Source organism: Lytechinus pictus, chromosome 6 (assembly GCF_037042905.1).
Source record: "Lytechinus pictus isolate F3 Inbred chromosome 6, Lp3.0, whole genome shotgun sequence".
Lineage (NCBI taxonomy): Eukaryota > Metazoa > Echinodermata > Echinoidea > Temnopleuroida > Toxopneustidae > Lytechinus > Lytechinus pictus.
This window is the reverse complement of record NC_087250.1, coordinates 2373746-2398198: the sequence shown is the minus strand read 5'-3', so window position 1 is coordinate 2398198 and position 24453 is coordinate 2373746. Positions and strand designations below refer to the sequence as shown.

General features: G+C 36.9%; 1 protein-coding gene across 1 annotated transcript in view; it reads left to right on the top strand.

Annotated features, from left to right (window-relative positions):
• Positions 1-24453, top strand: part of LOC129263584 (MAM and LDL-receptor class A domain-containing protein 2-like) — a 123299-nt gene that overhangs the window by 791 nt on the left and 98055 nt on the right. Inside the window, exons 2-20 of the mRNA XM_064100617.1 lie at positions 564-808; positions 1786-1876; positions 3023-3169; positions 3624-3880; positions 4555-4789; positions 5529-5767; positions 6303-6507; positions 7006-7143; positions 7621-7746; positions 9503-9633; positions 12031-12115; positions 12954-13076; positions 15859-16005; positions 17390-17655; positions 18756-19011; positions 19694-19922; positions 20314-20482; positions 20995-21097; positions 23403-23558. Of these exons, the coding sequence (XP_063956687.1) occupies positions 564-808; positions 1786-1876; positions 3023-3169; positions 3624-3880; positions 4555-4789; positions 5529-5767; positions 6303-6507; positions 7006-7143; positions 7621-7746; positions 9503-9633; positions 12031-12115; positions 12954-13076; positions 15859-16005; positions 17390-17655; positions 18756-19011; positions 19694-19922; positions 20314-20482; positions 20995-21097; positions 23403-23558 (3348 nt within the window). The remainder of the gene's footprint in view (positions 1-563; positions 809-1785; positions 1877-3022; positions 3170-3623; positions 3881-4554; positions 4790-5528; positions 5768-6302; positions 6508-7005; positions 7144-7620; positions 7747-9502; positions 9634-12030; positions 12116-12953; positions 13077-15858; positions 16006-17389; positions 17656-18755; positions 19012-19693; positions 19923-20313; positions 20483-20994; positions 21098-23402; positions 23559-24453) is intronic.

Below are 24453 nucleotides of genomic sequence, written 5' to 3'. Positions count from 1 at the left end.
ATTTTACACTATTTTCCTCATCTATATGTACTGTACCCTCATTGTAAAGCAAATTCCTTCACTGATCATGTTTGCACTGAATGAGAACTATCTGTATGGTGACTCTACATTATGTGATCTCTTTTGTTGGATCAACATAATGTTTATTACATCCAGAGGATGTTACTGTACATATAACCTACATGTAGGAACAATGTAGGTAATACTGATGACTATGGCCAATTGACTTCCAATTCAATGATAGCTGACCCTCAAGGTGGGGTAATACCAATTACTACTACTAGTTTACCTCCAGTTTGATGAAGGTTTGCCGTGAAGTTTTTTTCTACTTCCAGTTGGTCACTCTTTTTTCATTATAGATATTTATTACATTATTTTTATGTGTATATCCATAGGATATTATGTATATCTCAAGACCTGTGTGGGTAATTCCAATGACTACTGTCAGCTGACCTCTAGCTCAATGACCACTAATAACCTTTGAAGTTTCCATGTGGTCACTGTTCTTTCTATGGTCACACTTCTTTGATCTATGTATTTGTTTCTGTGTATTTTATCCACAGGATACTACGTATATCTCAAGACCGATGTTGGCAATGTCGATGACTTTGGTCAATTGACCACTAGCTCAATGACCGCTGGTCCTAATGGCATCTGTGCCTCGTGGTGGTATCATATGAATGGAGCCGATATCAATAAGCTTGAGGTATGGAGGGATGGATCAAGCAACGTCATGGAATGGACAAGGGTTGGACACCAAGGACCAGACTGGAAGCAAGGCCAGATCTATCTCAGTGGTAGCTTTTCAGTGAGTCTGTAAAAACATGTCCAATTCTACCTTCACTTGTCAATGATCAACCTACACTATGATTTACATTTATGTCAGTGTTTTTATGCACTTTATTTATTGACTTTTTGGTACATGATGTAACCCCAATTTAACTGGACCATTTCAGACCATGATAAAAGGGAGGGGGGGGTCAGTTTCACACCGCTTCTTTTAGATCTTTGCCGCTGATTACGCAGTCGCCACAAAAATTTGCATGCATGATATAAACTACAAGACTGTAAAGTAAAATTTGATAAAATTGAATTGTTTAATCAATTGATTATAAAAAATAAGCCGATGCAATTTGCTCTAAATATTGTATACTTTTGCCTGCAACTCACTTTATATAGGTAGTAGAATGCTATTCTTTTTATCAATTTTTACATTTCTAACAAATATCTACAAAAATTGCCTTAACATAATTAATTTCCTATATATTTTTTAAATGCATTTTCTTGTTTTCCACTGTAAAATAACCTGCCAATCTATGAATCAGGAGGAACAAAATAACACACAGTCATCCGGCTTGGATAGACTCAAACCAACAATATTTGATTCAACAGGCTCTTGTATTTCCTTGGAAAAGGGCAGTCTACTGCCAGGATATTGTGCTTATTCCTGGCCTTTTCGTATAAATTGTACCATTTTGACATTTATTTTCCTTTATTCATATACAGTACATACATTTGGTTTGATTGTATTTAACGTTACTATGTGATCTGACTTTTACAGAATCAGACATTAATTGCTCCCTCTCTGTGACCAGAATTCACAAACATTGACTACACAGATGTCTTGTATTATAGTGCTTCATACAGGCATGAATTTGACGTCCTTTTCCTAAAGTGTTCATTTGTAATGAAGACTTTAGTATTTGCAATGAAATAGTCCATGCTCAGTTTGTACTATTGAAACTGTCTTTCTAAATTTGGGCCTGAATGTTTCTGATACTATAGGTGATATTCCGAGGATATAAGGGCAATGGCCAAAGGGGAGCGATGGCTCTTGATGATATCTCATTTAGCAGCGGAAAGTGTCCTTCACAGAGTGAGTTTATATCTATTAAGTTTTACACATACATGTACCAGGGCTCCATAGCATAGAGCTTAGTGATTGATCATGGACTGATTTCACTGTTTGATTGCATTGATTATTGTGTATGGTCATTTATGAAAAATCAGCCTCAAATCAGTTCCTAAGCTGTATGTTATTAGGCCCAGGTCCATATAGTATTTCAGCAGATTGGTTGCAAGTAGAATTGTATTTTGCTTCCTTCAAATATTGGTTGAAATGTTGGAGATAATGAACATGAGTTTCCTGTTGAAAGATGGCTTACATGTTCATTGGGTTAATATATGTTCATGCCACATGCACAATTGAGGCAACAAATTTTAGCAACATTTTACAGATCGTTCAGATATGGTTATTTTTCTCACTTATTAAACATGCATTTTGTGCTTTAGTTCTGAAAAGTTGTCCTAAGTCATGACATCATACCTACTTCATCATGTTGTGACTCATGTAACTAAGTCCTATTTTAACAAGATATTCTAGACAATTTCAGTGTATGCCACCTAGCTAGCTTTAATTTGCAGTAACTTTAAAAAAACATTGAATGGTCCAAAATGTGTGTAACCTTTACAAATTTTTCTAGTATCTACACATATATCCCATTGAAATTGTACACTGCATTGTTGCAGAGCCTTGTTACGTATCAGAAATAAAATACTTTTTTTAACAAACAAACAATCTCCACATAGTGATTATGTATATACATCCCACTGCTGCCACCAAATGACAATAAAAGGGCATTCAAAACAAAAAAAGTCAATTTTGCATATTATTAGGAACAAAGATGCATCTATTATATGAATTGCTAATTACGATTTGTTTTATTATTTGAGAGAAGTACTTATTTGCATCACAGTGATACCATATTTATTTTATTTATGGTTATGTACTATTGTAAAAAAATATTTTGCATAATTGAATAATGGTTGGCTGAATGCGAAGGATATCATACACATTGTTTGTTAACAGTAGTTCAATACAGTCTATTTGCGCTCAGGTTGAGCTTTTGTTCAAACTGTTGCTGGAAGCTTTTTATAGCTAATCATTTTATTAGGATATACACTAATAGTGCTTTGTATAAATACATGCTGATCTATGGTATGTTTCTAACCCGTTATATAGGATATTGTGATTTTGAGCATGGCGACTTGTGTGGATTTGATCAGGATTACAATGATCAAGGAGATTGGAATGTTGGACCTAATGGTTTCAGCTCCTTGGCCCTAACCTACGGACCTGATACAGATCACACCTATGGAACCAATATAGGTAAGTGAATTATTATTCATTAAACATCAATGATCATATAGAATTTGGAAGATAGAATGAGATAGAATTGGATCATATAATTAATAATAATACATCATATAATGTAAAATGGTATCATATAAAGGAATCTAAACTGTAAAATAAAAAACATTGATAGTGCACTACTCTCTTATAATAATATGAATAAATATTTACATAGTGCAGTTTTTATGTAGAATATATTCAGTTGCACCTGTTTTCTGAACAGTTATGTTTTGATTAAGATAGTTTAGATAGTGCATATACTGTATGCAGGCATCCAAGAATTTGATGACCGAGGTAATGATATTTATGTAAAGCACTTTGAAACAAATATAACTATCATTATAATGATTATTATTATAACCCCCCCACCCCCCAAAAAATAAATGAATATAATAAATAAATAGAATAAATTAAAACTTTTTTGTTACAGGTCATTTTATCTACGTGGACAGTATCAATAACAACTACATGTCTAAAGTTCGCCTGATCGCCCCAGTCTACCCATCAACATTTCAACAATGTCTTCAGCTTTGGGTATTCAGCATGGGGACTGATGCACCCGACTTCACAGCGACCGTCACGATCGGTGATACTCCGCTTACTCAGATCTTGAGCCTTGACGACTCTAATTCTAGGGGCATGTGGATTCCATATGAAGCATCGTTTTCCAGTAGCTTGGACTACACTGTAAGTATGATGCCCCATCCATGGACACCTCAGTGGGAATCGAACTTAATCCTGCTGTTGCTAACTACAGAAAACAATGGGGATTGTGGCTGAAATAGAAACTGAGTGGGATTCCGGCAAACTAGATATAGCTCTGAGTTTTGGTATTAAAAGTGACTAACAATCAAAGGCTCCTGCATCCAAAGAAGATGACGGAACATCTTGTCCCGCAAGGCTTCTATCTTTTCTCGTGAAGAGATTGGTTGGGTCCCAAATGTTCCGAAAAATTCTTATTAGGAGTCGTGTTTTTTGGGGGGTGGGGATTCCCTAACTTTTGCTCCAACTCCAACTGCTCCTGTGAAAAAAACTTAAACAAAGCCATGCATAACCTGAACCTGACACAGCTTGTCTCGTCATGTTATGAGCCTCCAAAATACACAAGTCTTGACCGAGGCCTAAGGGGTCAGTCCATTGTTACTACATGTATTTGTATTTTTGTACCAGCTTAAGCCCTAAACGGCAGAGGCAAAATTTATTTGTGTGAATTATGATGAAATCACTTTTTTTGTGAACTGTTGTCTGTATTGATGAAAGTCTCAGTAATAGAATATGAAGACTTTGTGTCCATAACTGTGTTTCGTATTCCCATGAAACATAAAATTAAAAATCATTTTTTTTCTCTCTCTCTCTAACAGATCATTTTTGAGGCCACAATTGGTTCTGATGGAGTTTTAGCCCTGGATGACATCAACTTGAATAAAGACTACTGTGCTCCTCCAGGGTCATGTGACTTTGAATATGACACCTGTACCTTCTATAACTACCCTTCTTCGGTTAGTAATGATCAATTTGATTGGCTAAGGGCTAGTGGTCCGACACCGTCTCAAGATTCTGGTCCAATTGCAGATCATTCTACTGGAACACCAGCAGGTAAAGTTATTCATTTCATCATTAGTGCTTGATCCTCCATATTTGTTTGTCATTTTCATTTATCATTTTCCCTTTTCATTTTGTTCTTCTCACATTCTTTTTTCTTCAATTTTTATGGTTCATTCATCATAAAACATTCTCAAGATTTTTCATCTTTTTTCATCATGTTTTTATTGTTCATCATCATTGTTTTCATTTTAAATTTTCTTTTCAAATTAAGGTTGCATGGAAGTATAAAGTGAAAAGCATATTTAATAAAGATTTTTTTTGTGCAAGTTTTTTTTCAGTTGGCTGTCACAATAGAAAAGAATTGCCCTAAACTTAAATGTCAATCCTCCAACCAGGCATTCACTTTTAAAATCGCAATGAAAGTCTACCAAAATAAATCAAAATCAAATAATAATTATACTTGCTTATGTCGTGCTTAACGCTTACTTAATAATAAGTCTCTATTAAATCACTCAACTGGTACAGTAATGCAGCTTAATTACCCAGGGCTTAGCAGAGCAGCTTTTATGTTCACTGTGTTTCTAGGAATGTCTTCCTACTGGCCGGGTACCCACTCACCTTACCTTGGTTGAGTGCAGCACAATTTGCTAAATTTCTTGCTGAAGGAACACATGCCATGGCTTTGAATCGAACCCATGTCCCTCAGATTGAAAGACGAGAGTCATAACCACAAGACCACACCCCACCACCACTAATTTTTTTTTTTAAATCTACTACTCTCTTCCCTTAGGGTTCTACATGTACATTGACTCGGCTCCACCTCGTCAGACTGGAGATAGCGCTATCCTTAACTTTCCCTTTCTAACTGGTGAGAATTGTATATCATTCTGGTATTACATGGGCGGAGCAGACGGTTCTCTTGATGTAAGAACAGTTCCATCTCTGTGGTCTAAGACAGGTCCACTGGATAACACATGGATGCATGCTACAGTAACTGTCACTACCGATGACGTGGATAAGACTTATAGTGTGAGTATACAAAACAAAGTGTTACTTACTCTACTAATGTGTGCAAGAATCTATTTATGGTATACTTATATCAGGCTCTAGCGCTGTGTCTAACAATTGATGTTCTTATAAATGCAGAGCTTTATATTTCTGGTTCATTTTGGGAGAATACTAGAAGCCAAGCACACACTATACAATGTGATTACAGGCCAGTGCACACATTGCAACAGCTCTGCAACACGCTACATGGCGCCTCTTCTTTTTCATGTATGTTGTTGGCCATGACATCATCGTCTAGGACAAATCTGATTGGTTGATATTATTTCAAACATTTGACGTGTCAAACGAGTGAGATGAGGTCTGCGTCCTGGAATCTGGCAAGGTGCCTGGGAGAAACAGAAACATGATTCTCATTCATGACAATACTTGTAGTCAATGCCTAGTTATCTTGTATATCCCACTTGAATAATGACAATAATTTCCTTTTGGCACCATGTGAAGGACTCTTTTGGAATTACCATGGACGTTATATCTGAGATCTTGTTCCCCCTTTTAGGTTAGCCTTATCGGTACCCTAGGAACACCTTCTCAGAGTGACATTGCTGTTGATGATATCAGCGTCTATGATGGACCCTGTGCAGGGGCTACTAACCCACCACCATGTCAGTTCTACTGTGATAATGGTGCGTGTTTGAAGGATGCTACCTTGGTCTGTAACTTCAATGATGATTGTGGGGACAGCAGCGATGAGGTCAACTGCGGTATGAACAATATTTTGTTTAAGCTGTAGTATTGAGTAATATAACCCAATTTTATCTGGACTCTGTTTTGTCCCGTCTCTTCTGTAGTTTTAACATTCATATTTTGAAAAAAGAAAATCAGTATTTCATTGTTGGAAAAAGTAATCTGAAATAGGAATACTCCCAAATTTCATTTTGCCCAATTGATCAGGGGCCTGACAGCCACTGTGCAGCACCAGATTGACATAACTCTATCCCTTGAATTGCTGAATGCCAAACATCTAGGTTAGCAGCAACTCCCATCTTTTAACGTCTTTTGGTCTGACGCGGCCGGGGTTTTGAACTCCCGACCTCCCAGTTGTGAGACAGATGCTCTAGCAACTGAGCCAACACCAGTTTAACCAATACATCAGTTAAAGAGTTTTCTAATGAGATTAAATTATAACATGTACTAAATTTGTGTAATAATTTTCTTTCTTTCCCCTTTAGTTTAATATACATTGTTCCTGTTACTTTCAGGTTCTTGTGACTTTGAATCAGGATGGTGTAATTACACTGACAATAGTATAGGCAGTTTAGAATGGCTTAGAGGTCAAGGTTCAAAACATGCAGTTGACTCTGGACCATCAAACGATCACACAATTGGAACAAGTGAAGGTGGGTTCAGTATTAGCACTTTTTTAGAGTATTATGAAGTGCTGCAAATCATTATTGTCATACATTATTCATGGTTTATTTCAAACATAATCATCATGGTGATAGACTTAATGTTGGAATCATAATAAGATGTCAATCCATATGAATAATCAGATAAATGAAGATAATCATTTTCTTTTTTTAATTCATGGAAAGAAACTACCATACTGGTCATTTAAATGTTATTATTCTGAATAAATTCAGCATGGATATTATATTCAATCCCTAAAAATCTCACGTATTGATGCAAAATGTATTGTGGAATTGTAAATTCAGCTGGTGATATGCACTACACAAGAACTGCAATATCATTATTATTATTGTTCTTGTTGCTGTTATTATTGATATTATTAATATTAGTATTGTTATTGTTGCCATTATTATTATTATAATTGTTATTATTATTAACAAAAAGTGCTGATTTCTGATACCTTGCAGGTTACTATCTATACGTTGATTCTAGTGAAAGTTCTAAATTCAGTGAAGCTTTTCTTCTCTCACCGGAGCTTAATGAAGCAAGTCCTGGCTGTATTCTTGACCTTTGGATTCACTTATATGGAAATGGTATCTGCCCTTTTACAATATAGTTCCCTTCCATCTATTTCCATTAGGGATTAGACTGAGTTTGTTACAAGTGATGATGCACAGTTTTGAACTATCTCTCTGAAGTATTATACAAGTAGCGAATAGGCATGAGTGCGATGGTGCAAGATTTCGCATAAGGTGAAAGAAACACCTCATTGAATAGAGCTGAGTTGAATAGAGTGAAAGAAAGAGTGTCTCCGTCTTTCACCAAATTCAAAATGTTGCACCATCGCACAAATAAGAATATTTGCTATTTGTATTGTACAACGCCTCAGAATTTAATGCCTAATCTTACATTTAGCACCCTAATCCATCGGTTACACTTCGTAATTCCGAAGGTTCGTAATTCCGAAGGTTCTTTATTCCGACGGTTCGTAATTCCGAAACACGTAAATTGCCTATACCTCGATGTTCGTTAATCCGAAAACGTAAAAGGGTTCGTTAATCTGAACATTTGTGGCTTTATACCGAAGGTTCGATAATCCGAAAACGAAATAAGGTTCGTTGTTCCAAAGGTTCGTTAGTCCGAAAATGAAATAAGGTTCATTAATCATTAGTTTTCGGACTAACGAACCTTTGGAATTACGAACCTCATTTCGTTTTCGGATTAACGAACCTTCGGAAGTACGAACCTCACTTCGTTTTTGGACTAACGAACCTTTGGAATTACGAACCTCTTTTCGTTTTCGGACTAACGAACCTTCGGAATAACGAACCTTCGGAATATCCGAACCTTCGGAATAACGAAGCTTCGGAATTACGAATGTATGCGCATCCATCAGCTATGTTTGCTGGTGTTTGATAATGCTGTGTGTGCATTCATTTCAAATCATGCTGTCATTCTGTAGTTCATTAGTTTGATTAACCCTTAACTATGTACATGTATACTGCTGACATGGTTCTTTGTATAAACTTTTTTGTTGGTTCCATTTTTCTCTTGTACATTTTATTTCTACAACATTCAATCAAGTACTGGTGTGCGTTATTTTTGAGTGATATTGATAAGTATTGAGAAGTTATACAGTGTGTCCCAGAAAAAAACGGAAACCAAGATTCCCCTTTTTTTTCTTGAAACGCAAATTAATTATAATATTTTGTTTACATCATCATACAATTCAGTTATTCCTCTACATTTTGATGCCTTATATGTGACAAACACCTCACGCATTATTGAGCAAGACGAGTTTGAAGTTTTAATTTCAAAATCAGGTTGCACAGAAATATTAGACAAGATTACTTTGTGATACGACAACAGTGCTTATTCGACGATTGACTCATTAGCATTTCTTTGGTATTCTTTGTTAAGTTTCTCTCACTGATCCCTGAAATGAGATTGGATTCAGATTCTTACCTGAGTTTCTGCACAAATCTTTTCTGATAGCCCTTAATATTTATTGTTTGTAACCTGCCATGCCTGAATGATTTGCTAGGCTGTTGGTCTCAAATTAAAGATGAGACTCCGCTTTTACCATCTGTATCAAATTCATAGTAAAAACATGTTTGTTAATTGTGAGATTTATCTCTGAAAACAGATTTCCTTTTTGTGGGACGCACTGTATATAATTTTAAAGCATAGGCTTTGCTCATTAAAAATCTTAAAGTTTACCTTGGGTAACTTATTGTTAGCTTTTGGTTGGCAGGTCACGTATGCTGAGCTTGTGACAATTCAGCAGAATCTTAATACACAAATTTAATTAATCCATGGATTAGTGTGTATGTTTTTCTTTTTTTTTAGTTGTTGGATCTGTCCACTTTCTGCTCGTTTCTGGGTTGGACCGATCCTTTGTTTCATATTATTCGAAGGTTGGATCGGGAGAATGGTCATTTGTTTCCATCCCTATTGGACGTGTTAAAGGCACTTTCCAGGTAGGTAAACACAAGAAAACTTTATTCATTAAGCCAATAAATCCTACAATAATTACCTACTACACACTTAGCAAGCCTGGTGGGTGTCTCATAAAACTATTTGTAAGTTTGGAACAACTTTAAGAACGACGAGTGATCTTGAAGTGATACACACCAGATGTCCATTGGCGTTCATTTAGTTCCAAAGAAAGGTTCACCAGTCGTTCTTAAACGACAAGTCCACCCCAACAAAAATTGATTTGAATAAAAAGAGAAAAATACAACAAGCATAACACTGAAAATTTCATCAAAATCGAATGCAAAATAAGAAAGTTATGACATTTCAAGGTTTTGCTTAATTTCACAAAGCAGTTATATGCACATCCTGGTTGGTATGCAAATGAGCAGACTGATGACGTCATCCACTCACTATTTCTTTTGTATTTTATCATATGAAATATGAAATATTCAAATTTTCTCCTCATTGTCAAGTGAAGCAACATTTAATTCCTCCCTGAACATGTGGAATTAGCATTGTTTAATACTATATGGCTCAGTCAAGTTGGTGCTCATTGTAAAATCTGCAAAAAATGAAATATTGTATAATTCAAACAATAAAAAACAAAAGAAATAGTGAGTGAGGGACATCATCCACTGTCTCATTTGCATGTCACATTTTTCTGGGGTGGACTTGACCTTCAAAGTCGCTCGTAACTTATGAAAACCATTTCTGCCACTATTCGCAATGAAAAGTATTAACAATTGGATGAGACTAGATGTAGTTGCTAGATAATTAGCTACTTGATCATGCCCTGAATTCTAATTAGATTTTTGTTTACATCCTACTTGTTAGTTTTCACAAACTACAAATGAAGAGCTTGATTCCATGACGAAATACCTCCATTTGAAAGGGTATACCCCAAATCGTTTTCACCAATTCTCTTCTCCAACCACTATAATCCCGATCTGCCCCCAAGCAAGAAATTTAAGTATCAAAACACCTATTTCTTGACCTCGCTCTGAAGATAACTCGACAGCCCAGCACAGCAGGGGGTCACACACGATGGATTGCAACGTGTCTAAGAGCCTGCTATGGAGTTCCGTGTATACACGCGGTGAATGCATCGTGTGCGCAGCGCTTTAAGGGCAGTCCCTGCATGCAAAGCATAACCTAATTTTTATTCGCTTATTTTCCTTATTTCGAGGTCGATTTTCTTCGTTCGAAATTGAAAAAGGACTAATATTGGATGTCTGAATACAATATGCCTTTGAAAACGTGATTAAATATCGAAGACAATAATTTAATTCCGAAGTTCCTTCTTCAGGCAGAGAAGTCTTACGTAATAGCACAGCTGTTGTTTATCATTTCGTCCTTGGCTTTACTGGCCTGTGGAGGTGAAATTGAGACAACGGGGATTACATGGCCAAGATGGGTTTATCGGGGCTTGGAAATGTTCAAATGAGAAATGAGAGTTTCAAACGAATTTTGGGGTATATTACCGCAGTTTGCGACCCCAACAGCGGTGGAACTCCAAATGGGCTATTTTCGTAATGCCAAAAGGAGCTAAATCCACTTTTGACCAAAATTGATATTTTGATACAAATGTATGTATCTTAGACATGGAAATCAAATGCAACATATCGAATTTTAAAAAAAATTGGAAAGGATTGTAAAAATTGATTGCAAATTTGAGTTTTGTTCCAAAAGGAGCTAAATTCATAACAGTTTGTTCCAAAAGGAGCTAAATCAACTATGCAGTTATTTAAATTTGGATATTTTTCCAATTTTGAATAAATCTATGCATTCAATTTTTAGGTACATGTTGTGCATTCAAGTTCACACCATCAGTGCAAATTTTGCTGAAACTAATAGAATTTTACAATTTTTATGAATATTTTTGGATTTATAGCTCCTTTTTGGAATTGTAGATATCGAAAAGTCACTGTCCTTAGAAAAGATGACAAAATATATATTTTTTTTTTTTCAAAGGATATAAACATCAGAAAAGATGTAAAATGTACCCTGCTAGCCATATTTATTTGTCTCGAGTTCAATTTCCAATATCAAACATGTCTAAATTGGCAAAAATTGACATTTTACTCGGGTTTTGTTCCAAAAGGAGTGAAATCCCTGGGAAAATAAAATTTCGAAAAAATTCTTAAAAAATTGATAATGAATGCTAGATTTTTGAAATCATGATTTAATTAATCTAAGATTGTAGTACTATCATCTACATGTATATCAAAATCAAACAGCAGTGGCTAAGGGAAAGTGGTGAATTAAAAAACCTTGATTTACAGAAAAATACCAAAAGTGGATGTGTAGCTCCTTTGTGAACAAAACTCTTCAAATACAATGTGTATGATGAAAATAGTGATATTAATGTAGTAGTATCGTTTAAAATTTGTTCTTACTAGATTGAAGTGAAAGCATTCAGGGATTATGCTGGGAAAGGGGATATCGCCATTGATGATATCTCATTCCGGGACTGTAGTTTTCCAGGTAAGTTCAATCTATATGGTTTTTTGGGGGGGGCTTATAATAAGTGCGAATTTCGAAAACTATACAGCTTGGACTACAATGTTACGATATCGAATAATTGTGTATCATCATTGGGTTCCCTTATTACCCATTTTTAATTTGAGTAGAAATGGTACTAGTAGTAGTAGTAGTAGTAGTAGTAGAAGAAGTAGTAGTAGGAGTAGTAGTGGTACTAGTATACTGTAGTAGTAGAAGTAGGAGGAGGAGTAGGAGTACATGTAGTAGTAGTAGTAGCAGTAGTAGTAGGAGTAGTAGTAGGATTAGTAGTGGTATTAGTATACTGTAGTAGTAGAGGTAGTAAGAGTACATGTAGTAGGAGTAGTAGGAGTAGTAGTAGTAGTAGTAGTAGTAGTAGTAGTAGTAGTAGCAGGAGTAGCAGTAGTAGTAGTGGTAGTATGCTGAACACATCCTCATTTTGATTTGTTTGTCTCATCAGGCTAACATCAATAATAGTGCAGTAGGTTTCACGGTACACTATATCTTTCATGGGAAATTGTTGGTCCTGAAAAGGACCACTCAACGTTTCGACAAGTGTGTTAAGTTTGAATGTCCCATTTTCAGCTCTTTGAAACAGTGGTTGATCATTTTAATATACCGATGGATTATAATGACTTTATGTCAAACACCAGTAGTTAAAGAATGATAGTAAAAGAAAAGAACAATGGCAGAATTACATATATATAACACCAGGAATTATCCTCTTGGCTCTGACACTTCTGCACTTATGGTGGCAGCGGTGGGATAATAACTTCACTGTGGATTACTATTCAATTCCATCTGTATTTATTGCTTCCTGTAGCGCCACCTCCAGGTGGATGTAGTCCAGTAGAGTTTACCTGCGGGAATGGAAACTGCATCAACACAGACAGACATTGTGATCTCACAGACGACTGTGGAGACATGTCTGACGAGATTAATTGTGGTAAGTTGCACTGTTTGTTTGTTTGATATTGTGATCTTGCAGACGACTGTGGAGACATGTCTGACGAGAATGACTGTGGTAAGGGTCATTGCTTGTTGTTTGTTTGATATTGTGATCTTGCAGACAACTTTGGAGACATGTCTGACGAGAATGACTGTGGTAAGGGTCATTGCTTGTCGTTTGTTTGATATTGGGATCTTGCAGACGACTTTGGAGACATGTCTGACGAGAATGACTGTGGTAAGGGTCATTGTTTGTTGTTTGTTTTATATTGTGATCTTGCAGATGACTGTGGAGACGTGTCTGACGAGAATCACTGTGATAAGGGTCATTGTTTGTTGTGTGTTTGATATTGTGATCTTGCAGACGACTGTGGAGACATGTCTGACGAGAATGACTGTGGTAAGGGTCATTGTTTGTTGTTTGTTTGATATTCTGATCTTGCGGATGACTGTAGACATGACTGACGAGAATGACTGTGGTAAGTGTCATTGCTTGTTGTTTGTTTGATATTGTGATCTTGCAGACGACTGTGGAGACATGTCTGACGAGAATCACTGTGGTAAGGGTCATTGTTGTTTGTTTGATATTGTGATCTTGCAGACGACTGTGGAGACATGTCTGACGAGAATGACTGTGGTAAGGGTCATTGTTTGTTGTTTGTTTGATATTGTGATCTTGCAGATGACTGTGGAGACATGTCTGACGAGAATGACTGTGGTAAGGGTCATCGTTTGTTGTTTGTTTGATATTATGATCTTGCAGATGACTGTGGAGACATGTCTGACGAGAATGACTGTGGTAAGGGTCATCGTTTGTTGTTTGTTTGATATTATGATCTTGCAGATGACTGTGGAGACATGTCTGACGAGAATGACTATGGTAAGGGTCATCGTTTGTTGTTTGTTTGATATTATGATCTTGCAGATGACTGTGGAGACATGTCTGACGAGAATGACTGTGGTAAGGGTCATCGTTTGTTGTTTGTTTGATATTATGATCTTGCAGATGACTGTGGAGACATGTCTGACGAGAATGACTGTGGTAAGGGTCATCGTTTGTTGTTTGTTTGATATTATGATCTTGCAGATGACTGTGGAGACATGTCTGACGAGAATGACTGTGGTAAGGGTCATCGTTTGGCTGTAGTGGTATGTCTGATAAGTTTGTTTGATTCTGTCCTGGACAGTATTGGAATTGGTCTTGCTTCATTCAAGAGGTATTGTGTGTAACCCTATAAGTGCAGGGTTTTTTTTTTAGTGTTTAACCGTAGGCACGCTTTCGGGAAATGAAAGCATGTCATGTTTTAAAACACCTAAGCTTTCAGGAATTGGTATCAGTAGAAAGTAAAGAAAATTTCTGGTATTTTAATACTTAGGCAATTCGATGTTATTCACAAAGTGTATTTCTATATTTTTTTATGTTGATTAAAAAAACCAGCAAAATTTGTTATCAAAATAACATAATAATACAGACAACATATACGCATGGACACATAGTATATAAATATATAATATATATGTTGAGTGTGTTACCATGGTAAAGATAATATAAACAATTCAATAATACAAGTAATTAATAGTATTATTTGTTAATTTACAGGGTGTATAATTAAACAGGAATAATGATACAAATCCAATGGCTGCCTTCCCATGGAATTTTTCTAATTTCGGGGGGTCAATGGTATTCTGTGATCTTGGTGTCTACGTAAAGCTGATGATGTGGGCAATCCCATTAGTAAAATTGCAAGCCCAAAAAATTTACATCTTTATTACTCAATTCCGCATTCTTTAAAAAATACAAAATTTGTTTAATATATTATATGTTTATTTGGTTACCATAGCAACACATAGAATGGGTTCCCTTCCCGAAAAAAATTCTCGCAATAATCCCTAACCTTTATACTCTCAAAATATGTATGGTTGATGAACTTTACTGTTTTCAGAATCATAGAGTATGGTCTTCAAAACCTGCTGCAATTTTGTTTATATTTCGTCAAAATTAATTGGGCTGTTAAACACTTAATATTTTGTTGTTTTCAATCGAAAGTCGTATTAAAAACATAACAAAACTAAAGCATGAGATGCTTTTAAAAAGATGTTTTTTAAAAAAAATTATTCGGCAGGTCCATTTTAATTTTAAGCAATGGAGATCTCAATTATGATCTTACAGCAGGCTTTACTCTGAAATTATTTTCTAATTGGTAATTATAAGCATAATTACAGGTCTATTGAGCCATGAGAAGCCAAGGCCTGAATTCACAAAGGTGGTTTATAAAACCATCGGTTGATCCTATGGTTTATGCAGATTTCATGTATGAATAAGGCTTATGCAGATTTCCTGAATAAATTATGCTTATTTACGGCGTTTATTAAAAATGTCCAATGTTGATGCGCACTTTTCTCACAATTCGCCAAATTGACGCCAATTGCCATGGTTAAGTACTCTATTTTTATTCAGAGTCCACTGTTTGAAGAGTGGACTCATTAATTCAATACAAAAAATAGCATGGATAACCGCAGGAACAGGCGTCAATTTGTTGCACTGCGATAAAAGCGTGCATCAGCATTGGACATTTTTAATAAACGCTGTAAAGAAGGATTATTTATTCATGAAATCTGCATAAACAATGGTTCAACCAATGGTTTTAAAAACCTTCGTTCTGAATTCGGCCAAAGTTTTCTGCTGTCTGCTGGTCTGAATAGCCTACATGTACAGTGTTACTAACAGGGGGCAAAATTCATCATCTTTGACCCCTTCTTATCTTATCTGTTGAGTGTAGACAATTACGAAAACTGTGACTTTCAGACTGGTATCTGTAAATGGACCCAGCTGAGAACAGATGAGGTTGATTGGAGAAGATGGAAAGGACTGACCAGATCAGTTGGGACTGGTCCTGGTAGAGACCACACGACAGGTCTAGATTCAGGTACTTCCTAGCTCTTATTATTAAACCCTTAGTTAAACTGGTCAGATTGAACCCCCCCCCCTCCTTTTGATGAATTTTATGACCACCCAGCTGCAATTTTTTATTTTTTTATTTTACAGTACCGCCAGCTGACAGTTATGAGGCTACGTGATTACTTTTACATGCTTGTCAACTTGAAAATTGCTCTAAAACTTGATTTATCTGAGGAAACTTGAAGGCTCTGACTATGTGATTTGGTTTTAACTGATTTGTGTGTCTCGTATCAGTCTCATCTGATTTGGGACTCAAGTAGATGTATCTCTGTCTTGGTCTTCATCCAGGATCACATTTTCTCTGTCTTTGACGCTATCATGTCTGAGACCGTTTCAGAACCAACACTGATTAGGCACCTTCTTCATATCAAATGACCTTTGGATTGGTCATATCAAAGGTCATATCAAATGAACTTTAGATCGGATTCTTATAAGTTAGAGCTATGGTCTTTGCCGCACAAATCCTGTGAGCTGGTTTTCACTACCAATCACCACATTTAATCAGCAAATAATGTGGCATTCTGGAAAGTTGCAATGAAACAAGGCATAGCACCTATATCATGGAATTCCTGCTAAAAGAAATGGCACAGACCCCCGGCCAGGGGGGGGGGTACTATTTCACTGTACACACGCAACCACAGGTTTTACAAACCCACCCTAAACAAGCTTTATCCGTTTGTCAAATTTATACCCTATTCAAGTATTTTCACATTATAAAAAAAATGTTTTAGCCGACAGTTGCCATACAAACTCTGACTCTCGGCCAATCACGATCAATCAAGCTGTCACACCTGACAACTTGCAAGACAAAGATGTTCATGAAATGCTCTCAAGGGCCTTGTCTTACAGAGAGTTACGACAGGCATGCTAACTACTCCTTTTTAAAAGGAGTTACTTCTTTTTTGTTTGAGATTTTTTATATACATTATATTATGTAAAGAAAGAAAACTCCTTTTTTTTCCAGATATTATGTACAGTCATCTATGGGAAATGTGCTGTGACTCCTATTTTTTTAAAAGAATCACTCCTATTTTGTATGTTTACAGGTTGGTCCGATCAATCTTAAGTATATGCAAATCCATCAACGTCATAATTTTTTCTTCAGAAATTCACACAATGTTCTTTGTAAACAACAAAAAACACACTGAATTTGAAGAAAACTATGAATGTATGAATATACAGTAACAGTACATCTAGGAAACATTTTGAACAAACATGTATTTTGGATGTTGATGTCGCTGGCTTTCCATAGTTATGGTTGATATTGGATCAATCGTAACTCTTTGTAAGATGGGGCTCAGTTTTCCTAAATGTTTTTATTGTCATTTTCGTCCTTAAACCACTACTCTTAGGTTACTACATCTATCTTGAAGCAAACTTAGCAAATTATGGTGACAGGGCACGTCTTTCCTCAAGAACTCTTACTTCAGTAACTACTACAGGATGTTTCTTGCGGTTCTATTATTGTTTGTTTGGTGAGGATATCAACGAGCTCAACGTTTACACCAGACAAGCCATCAACGGCCCATTGACACGTATCTGGACCAGAAGTGGGGATATTGGAGAATACTTCTTGAGAGCTGATATTGAGTTGAAAGATATTAGCTCCTCGATTCAGGTTAATTTTGAGAATGTTTATATCCTTGATGATAATATTCAGGTTGCTTTTGAAGATCACAAATTAAGATTGTAGCTACATGCAGCAGTATCTATATTTGCGAAATTGTGGAAGGAGGAAATCATGAATTCAACAAATAGAATTGCAATTTAAAATGGAATACATTGTACAAGTAAAATGGATGCCGAATTTTGAATAAGAAGTGGATTTAAAGTATGAATAATTTGCAAGTGAAAGGGATACAATAGGCCCAAGATAAGAAGTATAAAAGTTTCATGCACATGATATACTTCTTTCATTCCACTGAATCATTACAAATAATATTTCACACTGATAAGCCCATTAAGCCTTGGGGCTGTCCTTGACATCTTTCATGATAAATCCCCCATGCAAAATGTTTTGAATGCGTCGCTCGCTGACTTTATACTCTCAAGTTCCGCGCAACTTTTGAGACCAAAGTTGTGACTATTAGGTACACGGTTCCAGGATTATGCAACATTTCGTAAGTGCATGCAGACCCAAAATTTCTCAAAAAACATGAATTTGTGTACAAATCCAATGGCAAATAGTGTTTTTAGCCAAAATTCATTAATGCATCATTATTTTTCCTATAAGTGATCAAAATAAATCAATTTCGTCTTGTTTATGGTAAAAATAAAGTCCTTGGCAATTTTCGTTGAAAAAAGAAAAAAAAAATAGTAATAAATATGATGTTGAAATTTTTTGTATACATTTGTTCAGATTCCCATAAAGAGCCTGTGAACCAAAAACGAGCATTTTAGAGCCATTATTTATTTTTTTCGTGCAAAGTTTTGATTTTACACATAAATTAGCATAATCAGCAATGAGATTTTTTGCAGAGTTTGACCCGATAGTTTTATAGATTATATCATTGGTAATGCACGTGCCAATTTTTATCTTGATTGCACGATCAACGGCCGAGTTCAAAAGGGGGTAGTTGAATCAGCCCCCCCCCCTTCCCGTCTTCTAATTAGGCATTGAAATAACCCAGTCTATTTAGGGTTAAGCATTGTGGTGTGTTGGATCTACAGACTTTGAAAAGGCTTAATCTCACTTTTTAACTGGTCAAATCTCTGCAGGTTATCATTGAAGCTGTAGGAGGCGATGGTGAATTCGGTGACATAGCCATTGATGATACAAGTTTCACACAAGGATGTATATTCGGTAACACACCTTTGCCAACAGTGACTACGTCAGCGCCAACTCCACCTCCTGTTAATGGTCCAACCTGTGGACCGGATTCATACCAATGCAACAACGGAACTTGCTTGGATGTTGATCAGAGGTGCGATGGCAAGATGGATTGTGGAGAATCAGAAGATGAAACTGATTGTGGTTAGTACTCAAGAAACAAGAAAAAGTGGTGGTGTTGTGATGGTCATGATGATGGTGGTGTTGGGGATGGCAGTGATGATCATAATGATGATGTAGTAGTGATGATGATGGTGATGATGATAGTGGTGGTGATGATGGTGATGGTGGTGGGGATGATGATGATGGTGATGGTGGTGGTGGTGATGGTGGTGGTGGTGATGATGATGGTGATGATGGTGATGGTGGTGGTGATGGTGATGGTGGTGGTGGTAGTGGTGATGGTGGTGGTGGTGGTGGTGGTGATGATGATGGTGGTGGTGGTGATGATGGTGGTGGGGTAGTGGTGATGATGATGATAATGATGGTGGTGGTGGTGATGATGATGATGGTGGTAGTGGTGATGATGTTGGGGATGGCAGTGATGATCATAATGATGATGTAATAGTGATGGTGATGTAGTAGTGATGATGATGGTGGTGGTGATGATGGTGGTGGTGGTGATTATGGTGGTGATGATGATGGTGGTGGTGATGATGATGGTAGTGATGTTAAAGATGATTATGGTGATGGTGGAGGTGGTGGTGGTGGTGGTGATAATGATGATGATGGTGGTGATGCTGACTGAACAAGATATACAACATGTCACATTTTGTAACCTTTAGTCAGTTACCTGATGCTGTACTCTCTTTCCAATCCTTTACAGGCAACTGTGACTTTGAATCTGATGAGTGTGGCTGGACCGGTATCCCCAACGGACTTTACCTCTGGACCAGGATCCAGGCTAGCAGTGCCCCGAGCGGGCGTGGCCCAAGTCTTGACCACACCCTCAACAGTGGCACAGGTTACTACATGTTTGTTGATAGCACTTTTGGAACATTTGGAATGACAGCTCTCCTCCTCAGTCCACTGGTCCTTGGAAGTACTGGGTCAAGGTGGGTATGCCAGGTTTTCTCTTCCTTGTGCATAAATGTTACTTTTGTCACTGAGGTATTAAGACATGGGTCCAGTAACACAAAGGTTAGTGAATGATCGTACGCTCGATTCATACGATTGATTTTACATTGTAGTCAATTGAATCAATTGTAGAAAAATGTTCTACGATCATTGCTAGCTTTGTGTTACAGGCCCCTGCTGTCTCAAATCCTAAGAATTTTTTAAAGAATAGCTAAAATTTTATTTTAGAGTTATGACATATTGAAATGCTGTAATGTTGTAAAATCTCTTAAGATTACCACAAATGTGTGGCAACATCAAAATATGGGCTCAAAGGAAACACCCACATTTTCCCTTAACGCTAACTCTGCTCATTTTCCTCCTCTGTAGATGTGAGATGGAATTCTATTATCACATGCGTGGTGATGCAGGTACGCTAACTTCTATCCTGTATGTTGACAACCTTCCGGATGCCTCTTGGAGTATGTCAGGTGACCAGGGAACCACATGGCACCGTGGGTCACTTCTTGTAGGACCTAGGTTCGCTGGCCAGTATTATGTAAGTATATGCATGTACTATTATTATTATTTGATTGGCATCACCTCTGCCTGGGAGGCGAAAAGCGAACTGAATCACTATGACCTGCAGGTCTCTCCTCCCGATATAACTGATTGGGGGGAGTGCAGGTGGACCACTACACCGGGGTCTCCCAGTGCGTACCTGCATCACCACTGGGTCCAGTTATACTATCATCATCATTAATGGCGAATTCTTATGTCATCAAGGATGCCTCATTGTAGGTCCTAGGTTCGCTGGCCAGTAAGTGTACCATTCTCTGTTTACAAAGGACATTGTTCAAACTTCTTGAATAAAAAGTTATGGCATTGATGGATTTCCATATAGTTGTGGTGAATTGGATCAGTTGTAACTCTCTGTTAGCCGGGACCCTGGTCTGTATCCTTCAGTGGGACCAGTCACAATTTTTTGTAAGACCGGTCCTAGATCTCCTCTTTATTGCTTCATATTTTTCTATTCTAATGATGTCAATCTTCACTGTGTTTGTTTCTCAGGTTCGACTTGAAGCGTCACCTGGGGTTGGTTTTGAGAACACTCAAACACCTACTGATATAGCTGTGGATGATATCAACTTCATTAGCTGTGATAAATCTACAGGTTCGAATATTTTTTGCAATTATTCATTTATTTGTCTTATTTCATTTCCTTTCAGAGATGGATTTTATCCAAAATCAAACACCTAAACAAGTCATTCATTTTACAAAAATATAAAGCAAACATGTTTACAACAGCTATAAACTTCATGATCAACCAATTTTCTTTTGTTTTTATTAAGAACCTGCTCGTTATGTTCTAATATATCATTTGTCTTATTTAAAAGGGTAGCCTAGTCATTAAATTGAATACTTTTTAGATCAGCTTTCACACGATAATACATAGAAAGTTAATAGAAATTGATAAACTTGTATTTCGATTCTTGTTAGATATTGATCTACAATAATTTAGCTCTGAAACATATAGCTTAAAATCTGTAGGGCTGATTCTTACAATTGCTCATGCACATTAGGGCAACCATTTGTAGAAATTAGGCCCGGTCAATTGTTAAAGGGTACTCCAGGCTAAAAACTATATGATATGAACAGATAGAGTTAAAAGCAGACAAATACAAGACTGAAAATTTCATTAAAATCTGAAGAGGAATAACAAAGTTATGACATTTCATATTTTTGTATGGGGGTTAAACTGTTACGTGTATATGTATGGGGGTTAAACTGTTACGCGTATATGTATGTACTTATGAATATGCAATGAGCAAGATAGGGATTTCTTATCCCTGCTTATTCAATGTACACCTTTACAAACACACAACCCATATGAATATTGAATAGTACTGTGGTCTAAAGTAAATATTTTTTTTGGGGGAGTGGAAAATCAGTTTTCTGAGTGCAGCTTAGCTCAGGCGCGTAGCCAGGGGGGGGCGGTGGGGGCGGTCGCCCCCCCCAAAACGTCCCCAAAAAGAAAAAAAAAGAAGGGAAAGAAGAGAGGAGAAAAGGAAAAGGGAAGGGAGGAAAGGGAAGAAAGGTAGCTTTGTGGTTTTTTTCAATTTTTATTCTTTTTTTTTTCTCAAAAGAGAAACTCCTTCACTCTTGCTCTAAATTTATATATGAAATTTGCTTCCGCGCTGCGCGCGGTTAAATGACAATATTGAAGATCTCCATTGTTTTCCCCACCCTTTCTCTAACCCTGTTTTTCCACCTCAGCTATAAGTGTTTCTTGCCAGTTAAAGTTCAAATGTATACATTAGGGCATGGAATTAGAGTAAGGTTAGGCCGAAGCATATATGAAGTTATCTTTTTTTTTTATTGATCGCGCAACTTCTGGTCGGGTCGGCTCCGGGCGGGTAAAATCTTTATATCAATTTCTGCCGTCACCTCCATAAAGTCAACTTCTCCCGCTTTTCAGCTCATTACTAAACAACCATAATTTTTAGGGCAAACAGGTTCCTAATATAAAAAAGAGGAAGGTATAAAATTCGTGTCGTATTAAATAAAAAAGTTCAATATTTTTTATCAAATTCTATTAAACTTCATGTCATTTCCCTGCACATTCATCTCCTGTCCTGTTTTGCGCCCTCAGTTTGAAATTTTGAATGACACTTAAGTTTCTTTATAATTCAAAATGAAGCGCTTCAGGATAAGTCAAAGAAATTAGGCATCCTTTTTATATAATTTCAATAAATCACAGAAGTTTCAACTTTTTGCGCACTATTTTCCTTGTAATGAAGTTCTATAATCTTAGAAAATTAATTGAATTAGAGCCGATGGGGTATTGGAGATATCTGCATTTGATGAAATGTCCGCCCTTTGAAATTTCAGAGTTTCGTTGCTCTGCGCGGGGAGGAATATCTTCCTCCCGGCATATACACTTCTTCTTCTCTGTTTTGCGAGTTAAGGATATGCACTGTCGCTAAATTGTTTGTAATCAAATCTGATCTTTCCAAGGGAAGTATTCAATATATGTTTGAGAATAACCTTTTCTCGGGACCCTTTTCATGGCAAAAAAATTGATAAAACGCTTTAGCTTCCGCGCTTCGCGCGGGGTTATTATTTTAATATCCTCCATTGTATTCCTTTTTTGTGCGTTCACAATCTTTTTTGAAAACAGGGTTCAAAATCACAATATAGTCAACTGAATTGGAGCTGATATAGGTACTAGAGACAAGAGAGACGGCTCCTTTTCATTTTAATTTATGAAACACCAAAAGCTTCGCGCGGGAGGGGGGAAACTCCCCCTCCCTGCACCCACCCCCTAGGGAGCGCGCTTCGCGCGATCTGTAAGTGTTGGCACGCTTCGCGTGCATTTACCGCCCCCTCCAAAATGAAATCCTGGCTACGCGGTTGGCTTAGCTGATACAGCTGACATTAACATGTTATTTTGTTTTGTGTGTTTTTTGTTCTTGTAGACCTAACCTGTGACTTTGGACCTGGTGATTCTGATGGAACCTTCTGTGGTTGGACACAGGCCGACGGCTCAGATTCTCTTGATTTTGGATTATTAAGTAAACCTCCTTCTGGGACTGGTTATGCTGGTCCATCGGCTGACCATACTGATGGGACAGGTCAGTTGATTGGTTTGATAAATAATGACCATTTGTGAAGGTGATTCAACACACTAGAATTGTGTGTGTTTTTATTTATACAACACACTAGAATTTAAGGCTTGTGTGTGTTTTTATCTATACAACACACTAGAATTTAAGGCTTGTGTGTGTTTTTATCTATTCAACACACTAGAATTTAAGACTTGTGTGTGTTTTTATCTATTCAACACACTAGAATTTAAAGGCATGTGTGTGTTTAATCAATTCAACACACTAGAATTTAAGGCTTGTGTGTGTTTTTATATATTCAACACACTAGAATTTAAGGCTTGTGTGTGTTTTTATCTTTTCAACACTCTATAATTTACGGCTTGTGTGTGTTTTTATCCATTCAACACACTAGAATTTAAGGCTTGTGTGTGTTTTTATCAATTCAACACACTAGAATTTAAGGCTTGTGTGTGTTTTTATCTATTCAACACACTAGAATTTAAGGCTTGTGTGTGTTTTTATCCATTCTTATATTGTGCTCATTGGACGGATAGTGCAACACACAGTTAGTAATACTTTTAGGCTTGTGTCCGTACAGTGAGGGTATATGGCTCACAAACATGGAATGTAAATGAATGAATGGATGAATTGAATGAATGAATGAATGAATGAATGAATGAATGGGTGGGTGGGTGGGTGGGTGGGTGGATGGATGGATGGATGGATGGATGGATGGATGGATGGATGGATGGATGGATGGATGGATGGATTCAAAACCCCAAATGGATACATGGATCACTATTTTACATAGTTTATATAACAACATGGATGGTTTTTAGGACCCCGAGAGAAGCCATGCTTGTTGAGATTGTCCCTGTCAAAATTAAGATTTTGTGCTCAATCATATCTGAACAAATGAGCA